We start from the raw sequence: 22,110 nt of genomic DNA, 5'->3' as shown, positions 1-22,110 counted from the left end.
TTTGGATTCAAACAAGAATTTATTTACTGTTAAAAGGACTTGCGGTGGCGCGAGTCACACGCATGTGCACAATAGCACAGTATTGAAACATCACTAAATTTAAAAAAAAAATTAAAAACTAGAAGAGTAGAAAACAAAAAAAACAAAATAAAACCACAAACAGAAGATAATGACAATCGCTGTGTCCATTTGAACCCCCCAGAATTTCCCATATGTCCATCCACCACCTTATTCAGTGGCAGCAGCCTGCACAATGTCCTGAATGTGAATGGGGAGCGTCTCCAAACTTTGTCTTGCGGCTCAGAATCTCATACGTGCAATCGTCACTGCAGCACCCCGATACACTGGGAGAGGTCTCGTCTATCTCAAACCTGAGGGCAGAAGGAGGAAACTAATGAGACAGTGAAGGTGGAAAAATAGATAAGAGGAGCGGTAATCAGACTTACTGTAAAGCATCTCTGAAGAATTGGTAAGCACCATGATTGTGTTTGAACACTGTAAGAACGACTTTCTTCATCTGTGTGCTGTAAAGAAGAGGAGGTGACTGAAGGGAGCGTGTGACTTCTCTCCATAATATGCCCAAACAATGGAAGTTAGGTCTTCTCAATCGGGAGAAATGACAAACATGTCTGATCCCTATTTATAACAGAGCAAGCAGATATATTTCTACCACTGTTATACATCATTCGTGACCAGAAATCTCACAATTAGGCAGAATGAAATGAGCACTAAAGATTTAAAACTTTAGAGCAGGCCTGCTATTGCTATTATGGGATGCTAAAACTGTGGCAGGACATGCTGGGGTGTGTAGTTTTACAACAGCTGGGGAGCCATAGGTTGGCCAGGCCTGCTTTAGAGAACTGGTAAAGCCATGGTAGTGGCGAGTGGTGTTCCATACATAATGGAATGATACTGAAAAATAGTGCAGCTCAGGTTAATAAAGCTGCCTGTAAATATTTCTCAATCTCTGACACCCTGTACATATGCCCCTGCTAAGGGAAAATATTGCAGGCGCATTCATCTCACTTACCTATTTGCCATCAATTGTAAGATTTGTACCAGGAATTTCCCCACTCCTTTCCTGCGGACACGGATTTCCAACTGCACCTCATAACTAAGGCAGTAAAAAAAACACGAGAGCTAGTCATTAGAACAGGTGGTGGTTCTGAAAGTCTCAGCTACACACATGCACAGCATCACACCACAAGCATATTGTGTTATTGTTCTAAAGTGGCATACACACTTTTTAAACAAGTTTTGTTTTTTAACCTTTAATGGATTTAAACTGTATCACAGATACCCTTTCCATATTCCATGTATGTTTTCCAGACTACTGCTGCAGCACAACAAATATCTGCCATCGCCACAACTGGGGGGTGGGGGAACAAATTTACAGCATTACAGTGGACACAGAAACAAACAGAATTTGACTGCAGATAAGAACCAAATGGCCCATCCAGTCTACCCTTCAGGGTTAGAGTATTAGGGATAGGGTATTAGGGATAGAATATTTGGTGGACAGAAGATGTAGTTAGGTTATGCCATAAAACCACCATATGCATGGACAATTCTCCGCTCATCCAAGCTGCAGCTATTTGCACCCATGGCCCATTCATTTTATTTTTTGCATGTAGCAGCGATGCGCGCAATGCTGCTACATCTGTATACAGCAAGGAACACACTAACCCTGTCCTCTTACATAATATCCGGTCAGAGTGGCCACCTAATAAATAGCATGGACAATGGCTGCTCCTATAGCTGCATTGTGGAAGGGCATAACCCAACCCATTCTGGGCCCTCTGACCACTTGTATCCTTTATGACTCCTCAGTTATTACAAGTGATTAGATTTAGTTGGGATGTTTGCCACCTTTATTAAACATTGTGCATGTGTGGTAAATCACTAACACCAGAAGCTAATTAGTGTTGCTATGAGTCACACAGAATTCCACAGTGAAATTACTGCACCATGTGTCACCTACATTACATGGAATTTTAAATCTCAGGAACAAGCAGACAGCAAATTCACTAGGACCAAGTACTTGAATGAAAGATGTATCAAACTTTTCAGAGAGATAATGGGAGGTTGCCCATAGCAACCAACCAGTCATTTCAAAGACCTTCCTAGATAAACAATTGCTAGAAGTGGACTGGTTTCTATGGGCAACTTCTCTCCTTTAGGTCTCTGGAAGGTTTGATATATCTCCCCTCTAGTACCTCAGTAATAATAAGAATTTACTTACCGATAATTCTATTTCTCGTAGTCCGTAGTGGATGCTGGGAACTCCGTAAGGACCATGGGGAATAGCGGCTCCGCAGGAGACTGGGCACAAAAGAAAAGCTTTAGGACTACCTGGTGTGCACTGGCTCCTCCCCCTATGACCCTCCTCCAAGCCTCAGTTAGGATACTGTGCCCGTACACAATAAGGAAGGATTTATGAATCCCGGGTAAGACTCATACCAGCCACACCAATCACACCGTACAACTTGTGATCTGAACCCAGTTAACAGCATGATAACAGAGGAGCCTCTGGATAGATGGCTCACAACAATAACCCGATTTGGTTAACAATAACTATGTACAAGTATTGCAGACAATCCGCACTTGGGATGTGCGCCCAGCATCCACTACGGTCTACGAGAAATAGAATTATCGGTAAGTAAATTCTTATTTTCTCTGACGTCCTAGTGGATGCTGGGACTCCGTAAGGACCATGGGGATTATACCAAAGCTCCCAAACGGGCGGGAGAGTGCGGATGACTCTGCAGCACCGAATGAGAGAACTCCAGGTCCTCCTCAGCCAGGGTATCAAATTTGTAGAATTTAGCAAACGTGTTTTCCCCTGACCAAGTAGCTGCTCGGCAAAGTTGTAAAGCCGAGACCCCTCGGGCAGCCGCCCAAGATGAGCCCACCTTCCTTGTGGAATGGGCTTTTACAGATTTTGGCTGTGGCAGGCCTGTCACAGAATGTGCAAGCTGAATGGTATTACAAATCCAACGAGCAATAGTCTGCTTAGAAGCAGGAGCACCCAGCTTGTTGGGTGCATACAGGATAAACAGCGAGTCAGATTTTCTGACTCCAGCCGTCCTGGAAACATATATTTTCAAGGCCCTGACTACGTCCAACAACTTGGAGTCCTCCAAGTCACTAGTAGCCGCAGGTACCACAATAGGTTGGTTCAGATGAAACACTGAAACCACCTTAGGGAGAAAATGAGGACGAGTCCTCAATTCCGCCCTGTCTGAATGGAAGATCAGATAAGGGCTTTTACAGGATAAAGCCCGCCAATTCTGACACGCGCCTGGCCGAGGCCAGGGCCAACAACATGACCACTTTCCATGTGAGATATTTTAACTCCACAGATTCAAGTGGTTCAAACCAATGTGACTTTAGGAACCCCAAAACTACATTGAGATCCACTGGAGGCACAAAAGGAGGCTGTATATGCAGTACCCCTTTTACAAACGTCTGAACTTCAGGAACTGAAGCTAGTTCTTTCTGGAAGAAAATTGACTGGGCCGAAATTTGAACCTTAATGGACCCCAATTTTAGGCCCACAGACACTCCTGTTTACAGGAAATGCAGGAATCGACCTAGTTGAAATTCCTCCATCGGGGCCTTACTGGCCTCGCACCACGCAACATATTTTCGCCAAATGCGGTGATAATGCTTTGCGGTTACATCCTTCCTGGCTTGATCAGGGTAGGGATGACTTCATCCGGAATGCCTTTTTCCTTCAGGATCCGGCGTTCAACCGCCCTGCCGTCAAACGCAGCCGCGGTAAGTCTTGGAATAGACAGGGTCCTTGCTGGAGCAGGTCCCTTCTTAGAGGTAGAGGCCACGGGTCCTCCGTGAGCATCTCTTGAAGTTCCGGGTACCAAGTCCCTCTTGGCCAATCCGGAGCCACGAGTATAGTTCTTACTCCCCTCCGTCTTATAATTCTCAGTACTTTTGGTATGAGAGGAAGAGGAGCGTCCACAGCTATTGCCTGAGGGTCCCTTGACCTGGCGCAATACCTGTCCAATTTTTTGTTTAGGCGGGACGCCATCATGTCCACCTTTGGTTTTTCCCAACGGTTTACAATCATGTGGAAGACTTCTGGGTGAAGTCCCCACTCTCCCGGGTGGAGGTCGTGCCTGCTGAGGAAGTCTGCTTCCCAGTTGTCCACTCCCGGAATGAACACTGCTGACAATGCTATCACATGATTTTCCGCCCAGCGAAAAATCCTTGCAGCTTCTGCCATTGCCCTCCTGCTTCTTGTGCCGCCCTGTCTGTTTACGTGGGCGACTGCCGTGATGTTGTCCGACTGGATCAGCACCGGCTGACCTTGAAGCAGAGGTCTTGCTTGGCTTAGGGCATTGTAAATGGCCCTTAGCTCCAAAATATTTATGTGAAGTGATGTCTCCAGGCTTGACCACAAGCCCTGGAAATTTCTTCCCTGTGTGACTGCTCCCCAGCCTCGCAGGCTGGCATCCGTGGTCACCAGGACCCAGTCCTGAATGCCGAATCTGCGGCCCTCTAGAAGATGAGCACTCTGCAACCACCACAGGAGAGACACCCTTGTCTTTGGTGACAGGGTTATCCGCTGATGCATCTGAAGATGCGATCCGGACCATTTGTCCAGCAGGTCCCACTGGAAAGTTCTTGCGTGGAATCTGCCGAACGGAATTGCTTCGTAGGAAGCCACCATTTTTCCCAGGACCCTTGTGCACTGATGCACTGACACTTGGCCTGGTTTTAGGAGGTTTCTGACTAGTTCGGATAACTCCCTGGCTTTCTCCTCCGGGAGAAACACCTTTTTCTGGACTGTGTCCAGGATCATCCCTAGGAATAGAAGACGTGTCGTCGGGATCAGCTGCGATTTTGGAATATTGAGAATCCAACCGTGCTGCCGCAACACTACTTGAGATAGTGCTACCCCGACTACCAACTGTTCCCTGGATCTTGCCCTTATCTGGATCTTGCCCTTATCAGGAGATCGTCCAAGTAAGGGATAACTAAAACTCCCTTCCTTCGAAGGAGTATCATCATTTCGGCCATTACTTTGGTATGGACAAACCAAACGGCAGCGTCTGAAACTGATAGTGACAGTTCTGTACCACAAACCTGAGGTACCCTTGGTGAGAAGGGTAAATTGGGACATGGAGATAAGCATCCTTGATGTCCAGAGACACCATATAATCCCCTTCTTCCAGGTTCGCAATCACCGCTCTGAGTGACTCCATCTTGAATTTGAACCTTTGTATGTAAGTGTTCAAGGATTTCAGATTTAAAATAAGTCTCACCGAGCCGTCCGGCTTCGGTACCACAAACAGCGTGGAATAATACCCCTTTCCCTGTTGTAGGAGGGGTACCTTGATTATCACCTGCTGGGAATACAGCTTGTGAATGGCTTCTGCTGCAGCCTTTTTCCTCTCCCTCTGCCACGGGGCAGAAATGAGGAGTCTTTTGCCCGCTTGTCCTTATGGGGCCTAAAGGACTGCGCCTGATAATACGGCGTCTTCTTATGTTGAGAGGCTACCTGGGGTAAAAATGTGGATTTCCCAGCCGTTGCCGTGGCCACCAGGTCTGTTAGACCTACCCCAAATAACTCCTCCCTTTTATAAGGCAATACTTCCATATGCCTTTTGGAATCAGCATCACCTGACCACTGTCTTGTCCATAACCCTCTTCTGGCAGAAATGGACAGCGCACTTACTCTTGATGCCAGTCGGCAAATATCCCTCTGTGCATCACGCATATATAGAAATGCATCTTTTAAATGCTCTATAGTCAGTAATATACTGTCCCTATCTAGGGTATCAATATTGTCAGTCAGGGAATCCGACCAAGCCACCCCAGCACTGCACATCCAGGCTGAGGCGATTGCTGGTCGCAGTATCACACCCGTGTGAGTGTATATACATTTTTAGGATATTTTCCTGCTTTCTGTCAGCAGGTTCCTTAAGGGCGGCCGTATCCAGGGACGGTAGTGCCACCTGTTTAGACAAGCGTGTGAGCGCTTTATCCACCCTAGGGGGTGTTTCCCAACGTGCCCTATCCTCTGGCGGGAAGGGGTATGATGCTAATAACTTTTTAGGAATTAACAGTTTTTATCGGGGGAAACCCACGCATCATCACACACTTCATTTAATTCCTCAGATGCAGGAAAAACTACCGGCAGTTTCTCACCCAACATAATACCCTTTTTAGTGGTACTGGTATTATCAGAAATATGTAAAACATTTTCCATAGCCTCAATCATGTAACGTGTGGCCCTACTGGAAGTCACATTCGTCTCTTAATCGTCGACACTGGAGTCAGTATCCGTGTCGGCGTCTGTATCTGCCATCTGAGGTAACGGGCGTTTTAGAGCCCCTGATGGCTTTTGAGACACCTGGACAGGCACAGGCTGAGTAGCCGGCTGTCTCATGTCATCAATCTTTTGTAAAGAGCTGACACTGTCACGTAATTCCTTCCATAAGCTCAGCCACTCAGGTGTCGACTCCCTAGGGGGTGACATCTCCTTTACAGGCAATTGCTCCGCCTCCACACCATTTTCCTCCTCATACATGTCGACACAATCGTACCGACACACAGCACACACACAGGGAATGCTCTGATAGAGGACAGGACCCCACTAGCCCTTTGGGGAGACAGAGGGAGAGTATGCCAGCACACACCAGAGCGCTATATATATATATATATATATATATATATATATATATATATATATATATATATATATATATATACACATATATATATATACATACATACATACATACATACACAGGGATAACCTTATAGAAGTGTTTTTCCCCTTATAGCTGTTTTATTAATACTGCGCCTAATTAGTGCCCCCCTCTCTTTTTTAACCCCTTTCTGTAGTGTAGTAACTGCAGGGGAGAGCCAGGGAGCTTCCCTCCAACGGAGCTGTGAGAGAAAATGGCGCCAGTGTGCTGAGGAGATAGGCTCCGCCCCTTTTTCGCGGACTTTTCTCCCGCATTTTTATGGATTCTGGCAGGGGTTAAAATACATCCATATAGCCCTGGGGGTTATATGTGATGTATGTTTGCCAGCCAAGGTGTTTTTATTGCTGCTCAGGGCGCCCCCCCCCAGCGCCCTGCACCCTCAGTGACTGCAGTGTGAGGTGTGTATGAGGAGCAATGGCGCACAGCTGCAGTGCTGTGCGCTACCTTGGTGAAGACTGATGTCTTCTGCCGCCGATTTTCCAGACCTCTTCTTGCTTCTGGCTCTGTAAGGGGGCCGGCGGCGCGGCTCTGGGACCGGACTCCGAGGCTGGGCCTGTGTTCGGTCCCTCTGGAGCTAATGGTGTCCAGTAGCCAAGAAGCCCAAGCTGGCTGCAAGCAGGCAGGTTCGCTTCTTCTCCCCTTAGTCCCTAGATGCAGTGAGCCTGTTGCCAGCAGGTCTCACTGAAAATAAAAAACCTAAAACTAAAACTTTCACTAAGAAGCTCAGGAGAGTCCCTAGTGTGCACCCTTCTCGGCCGGGCACAAAAATCTAACTGAGGCTTGGAGGAGGGTCATAGGGGGAGGAGCCAGTGCACACCAGGTAGTCCTAAAGCTTTACTTTTGTGCCCAGTCTCCTGCGGAGCCGCTATTCCCCATGGTCCTTACGGAGTTCCCAGCATCCACTAGGACGTCAGAGAAAAGAATGTTACTCATCAATTCACTAGAAAAGGGAATGATACTACTGGACCAGGGCGTAACTCAGACCTGATCACAGCAGCAAACCCTATCTAAAATCATGTGCACTGCAGGTGGAGCAGTTATTAGATATGCAGAGTATGTTAGTTTTGGGTGTGGTATGTTCAAACTGAAATTTAAATTGCAGTGTAAAAAATAAGATTTTAAACCTACCGGTAAATCTTTTTCTCCTAGTCCGTAGAGGATGCTGGGGACTCCGTAAGGACCATGGGGTATAGACGGGCTCCGCAGGAGACATGGGCACTATAAAGACTTTAGAATGGGTGTGCACTGGCTCCTCCCTCTATGCCCCTCCTCCAGACCTCAGTTAGAGAAACTGTGGCCAGAGGAGACGGACAGTACGAGGAAAGGATTTTTGTTAATCTAAGGGCAAGATTCAAACCAGCCCACACCATACACACCGTACAACCTGGTATATACGAACCAGTTAACAGTATGAAACAAACCAGTATCAGCCCGAGACTGATCAAAACTGTAACATAACCCTTATGTACGCCAAAACTATATACAAGTCTTGCAGATTTTAGTACGCACTGGGACGGGCGCCCAGCATCCTCTACGGATTAGAAAAAGATTTACCGGTAGGTTTAAAATCTTATTTTCTCTTACGTCCTAGAGGATGCTGGGGACTCCGTAAGGACCATGGGGTTTTTACCAAAGTTCCAGTCCGGGGCGGGAGAGTGCAGATGACTCTGCAGCACCGATTGAGCAAACATGAGGTCCTCCTCAGCCAAGGTATCAAACTTGAAGAATTTAGCAAAAGTGTTTGAACCCGACCAAGTAGCCGCTCGGCAAAGTTGCAATGCCGAGACACCTCGGGCAGCCGCCCAAGAAGAGCCCACCTTCCTAGTGGAATGAGCCTTTACCGAATTTGGTACCGGCAATCCAGCCGTAGAATGAGCCTGCTGAATCGTGTCACAGATCCAGCGGGCAATAGTCTGCTTAGAAGCAGGGGCGCCAACCTTGTTGGCTGCATACAGGACAAACAGTGCCTCTGTTTTCCTAATCCGAGCCGTCCTGGCTACATAAACTTTTAAGGCCCTGACTACATCAAGAGACTTAGAATCCTCCAAGTCCCCCGTAGCCACAGGCACCACAATAGGTTGGTTCATATGAAACAATGAAACCACCTTAGGCAGAAATTGAGGACGAGTCCTCAACTCTGCTCTATCCACATGGAAAATCAGATAGGGGCTTTTGTGAGACAAAACCGCCAATTCGGACACCCACCTCGCAGATGCCAAGGCCAACAACATGACCACTTTCCAAGTGAGAAATTTCAACTCAACTGTTTGAAGAGGTTCAAACCAGTGTGACTTAAGGAACTGTAACATCACGTTAAGGTCCCATGGTGCCACAAAAGGAGGCTGGATGTCCAGCACTCCCTTTACAAAAGTCTGGACTTCTGGGAGAGAAGCAAATTCCTTCTGAAAGAATATAGATAGGCTCCATTAAGGTACAGATTTCGGCCCTAACTTCAGGCCCATATCCACTCCTGTCTGTAAAAGGTGGAGAAAACGGCCCAGGTGGAAATCTTCCGTAGGAGCATTCTTGGCTTCACACCAAGAAACATACTTCCTCCAGATACGGTGATAATGTTTCGCAGTCACCTCCTTCCGAGCCCTTATCAGAGTACGGATGACTTCATCCGCAATACCTTTTCCAGCTAGGATTCGGTGTTCAACCGCTATTCCGTCAAACGTAACCGCGGTAAGTCGTGGAACACGCAGGGCCCCTGCTGCAACAGGTCCTCCCTGAGAGGAAGAGGCCATGGATCTTCTGTGAGCATCTCCTGAAGATCTGAATACCAGGCCCATCGAGGCCAATCTGGAACAATGAGTATTGTCTGCACTCTTTCTTCTTATGATTCTCAATATTTTGGAGATGAGAGGAAGAGGAGGGAATACATATACAGACTGAAACACCCATGGTGTCACCAGGGCGTCTACCGCTACTGCCTGAGGGTCCCTTGACCTGGCACAATACCTCCGAAGCTTCTTGTTGAGGCGTGACGCCATCATGTCTATTTGAGGAAGTCCCCAAAGACTGGTTATCTCTGCAAAAACTTCTTGATGAAGTCCCCACTCTCCTGGATGAAGATCGTGTCTGCTGAGGAAGTCTGCTTCCCAGTTGTCCACTCCTGGAATGAAGACTGCTGACAGAGCGCTTACGTGATTTTCCGCCCAGCGCAGAATCCGTGTGGCTTCCGCCACTGCCACTCTGCTCTTTGTCCCGCCTTGGCGGTTTACATGAGCCGCGGCTGTGACGTTGTCTGATTGAATCAGAACCGGTAGTTCGTGAAGAAGATTCTCCGCTGGTCGTAGGCTTTTTTATATGGCCCTTAATTCCAGTATGTTGATGTGTAGACAAGCCTCCTGGCTTGACCATGTTCCCTGAAAATTTCTTCCTTGTGTGACTGCTCCCCATCCTCGGAGGCTCGCGTCCGTGGTCACCAGAACCCAGTCTTGAATGCCGAACCTGCGACCCTCTAGAAGATGAGCACTCTGCAGCCACCACAGGAGAGACAGCCTGGCCCTGGGGGACAGGCTTATTTTCTGATGAATTTGGAGATGGGACCCGGACCACTTGTCCAGAAGGTCCCACTGAAATGTTCTTGCATGAAAACTGCCGAATGGGATGGCCTCGTAGGTTGCCACCATTTTTCCCAGTACTCGAGTGCATTGATGGACTGACTCTTTTCGGTTTTAAACAGGTCTCTGAGCATGTTCTGGAGTTCCTGGGCTTTCCATCGGGAGAAAAACCCTCTTTTGTTCCGTGTCCAGAATCATGCCTAAGAAAGATAGCAGAGTCGTTGGAACCAACTGTGACTTTGGTAGATTTAGAATCCAGCCATGTTGCTGCAGCACTCTCAGGGAGAGCGACACGCTTTTTAGCAACGGATCTCTCGATCTCGCTTTTATCAGGAGATCATCCAAGTACGGGATAATTGTGACTCCCTGTCTGCGCAGGAGCACCATCATTTCCGCCATTACCTTGGTGAAAATCCTCGGGCCGTGGAAAGCCCAAAAGGCAACGTCTGAAACTGGTAATGACAGTCCTGTACAGCGAATCTCCGGTACGCCTGATGAGGGGGATATATGGGAACATGAAGGTATGCATCCTTTATGTCTAGTGACACCATAAAATCCCCCCCTTCCAGGCTGGAGATAACTGCCTGGAGCGATTCCATCTTGAATTTGAACTTTTTCAAGTACAGATTTAGGGATTTTAAATTTAGAATGGGTCTGACCGAGCCATCCCGTTTCGGGACCACAAATAGGGTTGAATAGTATCCCTTTCCCTGTTGAACTAGGGGAACCTCAACAACCACTTGTTGTTGACACAGTTTTTGGATTGCAGCTAAAACTAACTCCCTTTCTGGGGAAGAAGCAGGTAAAGCAGATTTGAAAAACCGGCGAGGAGGCACGTCTTCGAATTCCAGCTTGTAGCCTTGGGATACAATTTCCATTGCCCAAGGATCCACGTCTGACTGAACCCAGACGTGGCTGAAGAGTCGAAGACGTGCCCTCACCAGCGCGGACTCCCTCAGAGGAGCCCCAGCGTCATGCGGTGGATTTAGTAGAAGCCGGGGAGGACTTCTGCTCCTGGGAACTAGCCGTAGCAGGCATTCTTTTCCCTCTACCCTTACCTCTGGCGAGGAAGGAAGAGCCCAGACCTTTTTTAGACTTATGCGACCGAAAGGACTGCATCTGATATTGTGGTGTTTTCTTTTGCTGTGGGGAAACATAAGGTAAAAAAATAAGAATTTACTTACCGATAATTCTATTTCTCGTAGTCCGTAGTGGATGCTGGGGACTCCGTAAGGACCATGGGGAATAGCGGCTCCGCAGGAGACTGGGCACAAAAGTAAAGCTTTAGAACTACCTGGTGTGCACTGGCTCCTCCCCCTATGACCCAAGCCTCAGTTAGGATACTGTGCCCGGACGAGCGTACACAATAAGGAAGGATTTTGAATCCCGGGTAAGACTCATACCAGCCACACCAATCACACCATATAACTTGTGATCTAAACCCAGTTAACAGCATGATAACAGAGGAGCCTCTAGAAAAGATGGCTCACTACAGCAATAATAACCCGATTTTTTGGTAACAATAACTATGTACCAGTATTGCAGACAATCCGCACTTGGGATGGGCGCCCAGCATCCACTACGGACTACGAGAAATAGAATTATCGGTAAGTAAATTCTTATTTTCTCTGACGTCCTAGTGGATGCTGGGGACTCCGTAAGGACCATGGGGATTATACCAAAGCTCCCAAACGGGCGGGAGAGTGCGGATGACTCTGCAGCACCAAATGAGAGAACTCCAGGTCCTCCTCAGCCAGGGTATCAAATTTGTAGAATTTTACAACCGTATTTGCTCCTGACCAAGTAGCTGCTCGGCAAAGTTGTAAAGCCGAGACCCCTCGGGCAGCCGCCCAAGATGAGCCCACCTTCCTTGTGGAATGGGCTTTTACAGATTTTGGCTGTGGCAGGCCTGCCACAGAATGTGCAAGCTGAATTGTACTACAAATCCAACGAGCAATAGTCTGCTTAGAAGCAGGAGCACCCAGCTTGTTGGGTGCATACAGAATAAACAACGAGTCAGATTTTCTGACTCCAGCCGTCCTGGAAACCTATATTTCCAGGGCCCTGACAATGTCTAGCAACTTGGAGTCCTCCAAGTCCCTAGTAGCCGCAGGCACCACAACCGGTTGATTCAGGTGAAACGCTGAAAACCACCTTAGGGAGAAACTGAGGACAAGTCCTCAATTCCGCCCTGTCCGAATGGAAAAATAAGAATTTACTTACCGATAATTCTATTTCTCGTAGTCCGTAGTGGATGCTGGGGACTCCGTCAGGACCATGGGGAATAGCGGGCTCCGCAGGAGACAGGGCACATCTAAAAAGCTTTTTAGGTCACATGGTGTGTACTGGCTCCTCCCCCTATGACCCTCCTCCAAGCCTCAGTTAGGTACTGTGCCCGGACGAGCGTACACAATAAGGAAGGATCTTGAATCCCGGGTAAGACTCATACCAGCCACACCAATCACACCGTACAACTTGTGATCTGAACCCAGTTAACAGTATGATAACAAAACGAAGTAGCCTCCGAAAAGATGGCTCACAACAATAGTAATAACCCGATTTTTGTAACAATAACTATGTACAAGCATTGCAGACAATCCGCACTTGGGATGGGCGCCCAGCATCCACTACGGACTACGAGAAATAGAATTATCGGTAAGTAAATTCTTATTTTCTCGAACGTCCTAGTGGATGCTGGGGACTCCGTCAGGACCATGGGGATTATACCAAAGCTCCCAAACGGGCGGGAGAGTGCGGATGACTCTGCAGCACCGAATGAGAGAACTCCAGGTCCTCCTTAGCCAGAGTATCAAAATTTGTAAAATTTTACAAACGTGTTCTCCCCTGACCACGTAGCTGCTCGGCAAAGTTGTAATGCCGAGACTCCTCGGGCAGCCGCCCAGGATGAGCCCACCTTCCTTGTGGAATGGGCATCTACATATTTCGTCTGTGGCAGGCCTGCCACAGAATGTGCAAGCTGAATTGTACTACAAATCCAGCGTGCAATAGACTGCTTAGAAGCATGAGCACCCAGCTTGTTGGGTGTATACAGTATAAACAGCAAGTCAGACTTTCTGACTCCAGCCGTCCTAACTATATATATATATATATATATATATATATATATATATATATATATATATATATATATATATATATATATATATATATATATATATATATATATATATATTTTAGGGCCCTGACCACGTCTAGTAACTTGGAGTCCTCCAAGTCCCTAGTAGCCGCAGGCACCACAAGAGGTTGTTTCAGGTGAAAACGCTGACACCCCTTCATGAAGAAACTGGAGACGAGTCCCAGTTCTGTCCTGTTCAAATGGAAAATTTTAATATGGGCTTTTGTAAGACAAAGCCGCCCATTCTGACAATCGCCTGGCCGAGGCCAGGGCTAACAACATGGTCACTTCCCATGTGAGATATTTGTCAACAGCATGGTCACTTTCCATGTGAGATATTTCAAATCCACAGATTTGAGCGGTTCAAACCAATATGATTTTAAGAAATCCCAACACTATGTTGAGATCTCACGGTGCCCCTAGGGGCACAAAAAAGCTGTATATGCAATACATCCTTTACAATCTGGACTTCAGGAACAGAAGTCAATTCTTTCTGGAAGAAAATCTACAGGGCCGAAATTTAAATGTTAATGAACCCCAATTTGAGGTCCAAAACACTCCTGTTTTCAGGAAGTGTAGAAATCGACCTAGTTGAATTTCCGTCGTGGAGCCTTCCTGGCCTCACCCACGCAACATATTTTTACCACATGTGGTGATGACGTTGTGCGGTCACCTCCTTCCTGGCTTTGACCAGGGTAGGTATGACCTCTTATGGAATGCCTTTTCCCCTCAGGATCCGGCATTCAACCGCCATGCCGTCAAACGCAGCCGCGGTAAGTCTTGGAATAGACATGGTACTTGCTGAATCAAGTCCCTTCTTAGCTCCCCAGTCCCTTAGTCCTCTGTGAGCATTTCTTGAAGTTCCGGGTACCAAGTCCCTCTTGGCCAATCCGGAGCCACTAGTATAGTTCATACTCCTCTATGTCTTATAATTCTCAATACCCTGGTTATGAGAAACAGAGGAGGGAACACATACACAGACTGGTACACCCACGGTGTTACCAGAACATCCACAGCTATCGCCTGAAGGTCTCATGACCTGGCGGAATACCTGTCCCGTTTTTGTTCGGGTGGGACGCCATCATGTCCACCTTTGGTCTTTGCCAACGGTCCACAATCATGTTGAAAAACTTCCCTATGAAGTTTCCACTCTCCCGGGTGGAGGTCATGCCTGCTGAGGAAGTCTGCTTCCCAGTCGTCCACTCCCGGAAAGAACACTGCTGACAGTGCTATCACATGATTTTCCGCCTAGCGAAAAATCCTTGCAGTTTTCACTGCCCTCCTGCTTCTTGTGCCGCCCTTCTGTTTACGTGGGCGACTGCCGTGATGTTATCCCACTGGATCAATACCGGCTGACCTTGAAGCAGAGGTCTAGCTAAGTTTAGAGCATTATAAATTTGCTCTAAGCTTATTTATGCGGAGAGAATTCTCCAGACTTAATCACACTTCCCTGGAAATTTTTTCCCTGTGTGACTGTTCCCCAGCCTCTCAGGCTGGCCTCCGTGGTCACCGGCATCCAATCCTGAATGCCGAATCTGCGGCCCTCTAGAAGATGAGCACTCTGTAATCACCACAGGAGAGACACCCTTTTCCTTGGATATAGGGTTATCCGCTGATGCATCTGAGGATGCGATCCGGACCATTTGTCCAGCAGATCCCACTGAAGAGTTCTTGCGGGAAATCTGCCGAATGGAATTGCTTCGTAATAAGCCACCATTTTTACCAGGACTCTTGTGCAATGATGCACTGACACTTTTCCTGGTTTTAGGAGGATCCCGATTAGCTCGGATAACTCCCTGGTTTTCTCCACTGGGAGAAACACGTTTTTCTGGACTGTGTCCAGAATCTTCCCTAGGAACAGTAGACGTGTCGTCGGAAAAAGCTGCGATTTTGGAATATTTAGAATCCACTCGTGCTGTCGTAGAACTACTTAAGATAGTGCTACTCCGACCTCCAACTGTTCTCTGGACCTTGCCCTTATCAGGAAAGCGTCCATGTTTCTTTTAAGAAAAATCATCATTCCGGCCATTACCTTGGTAAAGACCCGGGGCGCCGTGGACCATCCAAACGGCAGCGTCTGAACTGATAGTGACAGTTCTGTACCAGGAACCTGAAGTACCCTTGGTGAGAAGGGCAAATTTGGACCTGTAGGTAAACGTCCCTGATATCCAGTGACATCATATCGTCCCCTTCTTCCTGGTTCGCTATCACTGCTCCGAGTGACTCCATCTTGATTTGAACGCTTGTATGTAAGTGTTCAAATATTTCAGATCTCACCGAGCCGGTTGGCTTCAGTACCACAATATAGTGTGGAATACTACCCCCTTCCTTGTTGTAAGAAGGGTACTTTGATTATCACCTGCTGGGAATACAGCCTGTGAATTGTGTGAGGGGGAGACGTCTCGAATTTCCAATGTACACCTGGGATATTACATGTAGGATCCCGGAGTTCCCTTGCGAGTGTTGCTGAAACTCTTGAGATGACCCCCTACCGCACCTGAGTCCGCTTGTACGGCCCCAGCGTTATGCTGCGGACTTGGCAGAAGCCGTGAGGAGCTTCTGTTCCTGGGAATGAGCTGCTTGCTGCAGTCTTCTTCCCTTTCCTCTCCCCCTGGGCAGATATGACTGGCCTTCGCCCGCCTGCCCGTATGGGGACGAAAGGACTGAGACTGAAAAGACTGTGTCCTTTTCTGCCAATATGTGACTCGGGGTAACAAAAGGTGGATTTTTCAGCTGTTGCCATGGCCACCAGGTCCAATGGACCGCCCCTTTATACGGCAATACTTCCATATGCCGTCTGGAATCTGCCTCACCTGACCACTGTCGTGTCTTCGTCTGGCAGATATGTACATCACATTTACTCTTGATGCCAGAATGCAAATATGCCTCTGCGCATCACACATATAGAAATGCATCCTTAAAATGCTCTATAGACAATAAAATCCTGTCCCTGTCAAGGGTATCAAAATTTTCAGTCAGGAAATCCGACCAAGCCCCCTCAGCGCTGCACATCCAGGCTGAGGCGATTGCTGGTCGTAGTATAACACCAGTATGTGTGTATATACTGTTATGATATTTTCCAGCTTCCTATCAGCTGGCTCCTTGAGGGCGGCCGTATCTGGAAACGGTAACGCCATGTTTTTTATAAGCGTGTGAGCGCCTTGTCCACCCTAAGGTGTGTTTTCCAACTCGCCCTTACTACTGGCGGGAAAAAGGGTATACCGCCCATAACTTTCTGTCGGAGGAACCCCACGTATCATCACACACTTCATTTAATTTATCTGATTTAGGCAAAACTACAAGTAGTTTTTTCCCACCCTACAAAATACCCTTATTTGTGGTACTTGTGGTATCAGAAATACGTAACACCTCCTTCATTGCCCTTAACATGTAACTTGTGGCCCTAAAGGAAAAATACGTTTGTTTCTTCACCGTCGACACTGGGGTCAGTGTCCGTGTCAGTGTCTGTCGACCGACTGAGGTAAATGGGCGTTTTTACAAGCCCCTGACGGTGTCTGAGACGCCTGGACCGATACTAATTTGTCCGCCGGCTGTCTCATGTCGTCAACCGGCTTGCAGCGTGTTGACATTATCACGTAATTCCATAAGTAAGCCATCCATTCTGGTGTCGACTCCCTAGAGAGTGACATCACCATTACAAGCAATTTTCTCCGTCTCCTCACCAACATTTTCCTCATACATGTCGACACACACGTACCGACCTACAGCACACACATACAGGGAATGCTCTGATAGAGGACAGGACCCACTAGCCCTTTGGGGAGACAGAGGGAGAGTTTGCCAGCACACACCAAAAGCGCCATAATGTATATAACAACCCTAGAAGGTGTTGTTTCTATATATGGGCTCTTAATATATAATTATATCGCCAATTTATGCCCCCCTTCTCTTTAACCCTGTTTCTGTAGTGCAGGGGAGAGTGGGAGCCTTCCTCACCAGCGGAGCTGGTCAGGAAAATGGCGCTGAGTGCTGAGGAGAATAAGCTCCGCCCCTTTCACGGCGGGCTTTTCTCCCGGTTATTAGGAAAACTGGCCTGGGTTAAATACATACATATAGCCTTAATGGCTATATGTGATGTATTTATTTGCCAAATAGGTATTTATATTGCTGCCCAGGGCGCCCCCAGCAGCGCCCTGCACCCTCCGTGACCGTGTCAGTGAGCCGTGTAGCAACAATGGCGCACAGCTGCAGTGCTGTGCGCTACCTCTCTGAAGACTGTGAAGTCTTCTGCCGCCTGTTTCCGGACCTCCGTTCCGCCGTCTTTCTTCAGCGTCTGTAAGGGGGATCGGCGGCGCGGCTCCGGGACGAACCCCAGGCTGACCTGTGTTCCGACTCCCTCTGGAGCTCAGTGTCCAGTAGCCTAAAACTTCAATCCTCCTGCACGCAGGTGAGTTGCAAGTCTCTCCCCTAAGTCCCTCGTTGCAGTGATCCTGTCGCCAGCAGGAATCACTGATTAGAAACCTAAAAAAAAACTTTACTAAACAGCTCCTTAAGAGAGCCATCCAGTTTGCACCCTTCTCGGACGGGCACAAAAACCTAACTGAGGCTTGGAGGAGGGTCATAGGGGGAGGAGCCAGTACACACCATGTGACCTAAAAAGCTTTTTAGATGTGCCCTGTCTCCTGCGGAGCCCGCTATTCCCCATGGTCCTGACGGAGTCCCCAGCATCCACTAGGACGTTAGAGAAATCAGATGAGGGCTTTTACAGGATAAAGCCGCCAATTCTGACACGCACCTGGCCCAGGCCAGGGCCAACAGCATGACCACTTTCCATGTGAGATATTTTAACTCCACATATTTAAGTGGTTCAAACCAATGTGACTTTTGGATCCCAAGGTGCCACTGGAGGCACAAAAGGAGGCTGTATATACAGTACCCCTTTCACAAACGTCTGAACTTCAGGGACTGAAGCTAGTTCTTTTTGGAAGAAAATTGACAGGGCCGAAATTTGAACCTTAATGGACCCCCATTTCAGGCCCATAGACACTCCTGTTTGCAGGAAATGTAGGAATCGACCTAGTTGAAAATTCCTCCGTCGGGGCCTTACTGGCCTCGCACCACGCAACATATTTTCGCCAAATGCGGTGATAATGTTTTGCGGTTATATCTTTCCTGGCTTTGATCAGGATAGGAATGACTTCATCCGGAATGCCTTTCTCCTTCAGGATCCGGCGTTCAACCGCCATGCCGTCAAACGCAGCCGCGGTAAGTCTTGGAACAGACAGGGTCCTTGCTGGAGCAGGTCCCTTCTTAGAGGTAGAGGCCACGGATCCTCCGTGAGCATCTCTTGAAGTTCCGGTTACCAAGTCCTTCTTGGCCAATCCGGAGCCACGAATATAGTGCTTACTCCTCTCCATCTTATAATTCTCAGTACCTTGGGTATGAGAGGCAGAGGAGGGAACACATACACTGACTGGTACACCCACTGTGTTACCAGAGCGTCTACAGCTATTGCCTGAGGGTCCCTTGACCTGGCGCAATACTTGTCGAGTTTTATAAACATGTGGAAGACTTCTGGGTGAAGTCCCCACTCTCCCGGGTGGGGGTCGTGTCTGCTGAGGAAGTCTGCTTCCCAGTTGTCCACTCCCGGAATGAATACTGCTGACAGTGCTATCACATGATTTTCCGCCCAGCGAAGAATCCTTGCAGCTTCTGCCTTGCCCTCCTGCTTCTTGTGTCACCCTGTCTGTTTACGTGGGTGACTGCCGTGATGTTGTCCGAATGGATCAACTCCGGGTGACCTTGAAGCAGAGGTCTTGCTGAGCTTAGAGCATTGTAAATGGCCCTTAGCTTCAGGATATTTATGTGAAGTGATGTCTCCAGGCTTGACCATAAGCTCTGGAAATTCCTTCCCTGTGTGACTGCTCCCCAGCCTCGCAGGCTGGCATCCGTGGTCACCAGGACCCAGTCCTGAATGTCGAATCTGCGGCCCTCTAGAAGATGAGCACTCTGCAACCACCACAGGAGAGACACCCTTGTGCTTGGTGACAGGGTTATCCGCTGATGCATCTGAAGATGCGTCCCGGACCATTTGTCCAGCAGGTCCCACTGGAAAGTTCTTGCGTGGAATCTGCCGAATGGGATTGCTTCGTAGGAAGCCACCATTTTTCCCAGAACCCTTTCTTTGATGTACTGAGACTTGGCTCGGTTATAGGAGGTTCCCGACTAGCTCGGATAACTCCCTGACTTTCTCCTCCGGGAGAAACACCTTTTTCTGGACTGTGTCCAGGATCATCCCTAGGAACAGAAGACGAGTCGTCGGAATCAGCTGCGATTTTGGAATATTGAGAATCCAATCGTGCTGCCGCAACACTACCTGAGATAGTGCTACACCGACCTCCAACTGTTCCCTGGATCTTACCCTTATCAGGGAATCGTCCAAGTAAGGGATAACTAAAATTCCCTTCCTTCGAAAGAGTATCATCATTTCGGCCATTACCTTGGTAAAGACCCGGGGTGCCGTGGACCATCTATACGGCAGCGTCTGAAACGGATAGTGACAGTTCTGTACCACAAACCTGAGGTACCCTTGGTGAGAAGGGTAAATTGGGACATGAAGGTAAGCATCCTTGATGTCCCGAGACATCATGTAGTCCCCTTCTTCCAGGTTCGCAATCACTGCTCTGAGTGACTCAATCTTGAATTTGAACCTCCGTATGTAAGTGTTCAAGATTTAGAATCGGTCTCACCGAGCCGTCCGGCTTCGGTACCACAACAGTGTGGAATAATACCCCGTTCCCTGTTGCAGGAGGTGTACCTTGATTATCACCTGCTGGGAATACAGCTTGTGAATGGCTTCCAAAACTGCCTCCCTGTCAGAGGGTGACATCGGTAAAGCCGACTTTAGGAAACGGCGAGGGGGAGACGTCTCGAATTCCAATTTGTACCCCTGAGATATCACCTGAAGAATCCAGGGGTCTAATTGCGAGTGAGCCCACTGCGCGCTGAAATTCATGGAGACGGGCCCCCACCGTGCCTGATTCTGCTTGTAAAGCCCCAGCGTCATACTGAGGGCTTGGCAGAGGCAGGAGAGGGCTTCTGTTCCTGGGAACTGGCTGATTTCTGCAGCCTTTTTCCTCTCCCTCTGTCACGGGGCAGAAATGAGGAACCTTTTGCCCGCTTGCCCACGAAAGGACTGCGCCTGATAATACGGCGTCTTCTTATGTTGAGAGGCGACCTGGGGTACAAACGTGGATTTCCCAGCTGTTGCCGTGGCCACCAGGTCTGAAAGACCGACCCCAAATAACTCCTCCCCTTCTTCCAAATGCCGTTTGGAATCCGCATCACCTGACCACTGTCGTGTCCATAACCCTCTACTGGCAGAAATGGACAACGCACTTAGACTTGATGCCAGTCGGCAAATATTCCGCTGTGCATCACGCATATATAGAAATGCATCTTTTAAATGCTCTATAGGCAATAATATACTGTCCCTCTCTAGGGTATTAATATTTTCAGTCAGGGAATCCGACCACGCCAACCCAGCACTGCACATCCAGGCTGAGGCGATTGCTGGTCGCAGTATAACACCAGTATGTGTGTAAATACATTTTAGGATACCCTCCTGCTTTCTATCAGCAGGATCCTTAAGGGCGGCCATCTCAGGAGAGGGTAGAGCCCTTGTTCTTACAAGCGTGTGAGCGCTTTATCCACCCTAGGGGGTGTTTCCCAACGCACCCTAACCTCTGGCGGGAAAGGATATAATGCCAATAACATTTTAGAAATTATCAGTTGTTATCGGGGGAAACCCACGCATCATCACACACCTCATTTAATTTCTCAGATTCAAGAAAACTACAGGTAGTTTTTCCTCACCGAACATAATACCCCTTTTTGGTGGTACTCGTATTATCAGAAATGTGTAAAACATTTTTCATTGCCTCAATCATGTAACGTGTGGCCCTACTGGAAGTCACATTTGTCTCTTCACCGTCGACACTGGAGTCAGTATCTGTGTCGGCGTCTATATCTGCCATCTGAGGTAACGGGCGCTTTAGAGCCCCTGACGGCCTATGAGACGTCTGGACAGGCACAAGCTGAGTAGCCGGCTGTCTCATGTCAACCACTGTCTTTTATACAGAGCTGACACTGTCACGTAATTCCTTCCAACAGTTCATCCACTCAGGTGTCGACCCCCTAGGGGGTGACATCACTATTACAGGCAATCTGCTCCGTCTCCACATCATTTTTCTCCTCATACATGTCGACACAAACGTACCGACACACAGCACACACACACAGGGAATGCTCTGATAGAGGACAGGACCCCACTAGCCCTTTGGGGAGACAGAGGGAGAGTTTGCCAGCACACACCAGAGCGCTATATATATACAGGGATAACCTTATATAAGTGTTTCTCCCCTTATAGCTGCTGTATTTTTAATACTGCGCGTAATTAGTGCCCCCCTCTCTTTTTTAACCCTTTCTGTAGTGTAGTGACAGAGGGGAGAGCCAGGGAGCTTCCCTCCAACGGAGCTGTGAGGGAAAATGGCGCCAGTGTGCTGAGGAGATAGGCTCCGCCCCCATCTCGGCGGCCTTTTCTCCCGTTTTTCTGTGTATTCTGGCAGGGGTTAAATTCATCCATATAGCCCAGGAGCTATATGTGATGCATTTTTTGCCATCCAAGGTGTTTTTATTGCGTCTCAGGGCGCCC

General features: G+C 48.2%; 1 protein-coding gene across 1 annotated transcript in view; it reads right to left on the bottom strand.

Moving 5' to 3' along the window:
• The window catches only part of NAA40 (N-alpha-acetyltransferase 40, NatD catalytic subunit), a 30,181-nt gene continuing 8,071 nt past the window's right edge, over positions 1-22,110 (bottom strand). The window contains exons 6-8 of the mRNA XM_063944925.1: positions 1,031-1,114; positions 447-524; positions 1-371 (exon numbers count right to left, since the gene is read on the bottom strand). Coding sequence (XP_063800995.1) covers positions 233-371; positions 447-524; positions 1,031-1,114 — 301 coding nt within the window. The 3' untranslated portion in view covers positions 1-232. The remainder of the gene's footprint in view (positions 372-446; positions 525-1,030; positions 1,115-22,110) is intronic.

The sequence above is a fragment of the Pseudophryne corroboree genome, chromosome 11 (assembly GCF_028390025.1).
Source record: "Pseudophryne corroboree isolate aPseCor3 chromosome 11, aPseCor3.hap2, whole genome shotgun sequence".
NCBI lineage: Eukaryota > Metazoa > Chordata > Amphibia > Anura > Myobatrachidae > Pseudophryne > Pseudophryne corroboree.
This window is presented reverse-complemented; position numbering and strand designations above follow the sequence as displayed.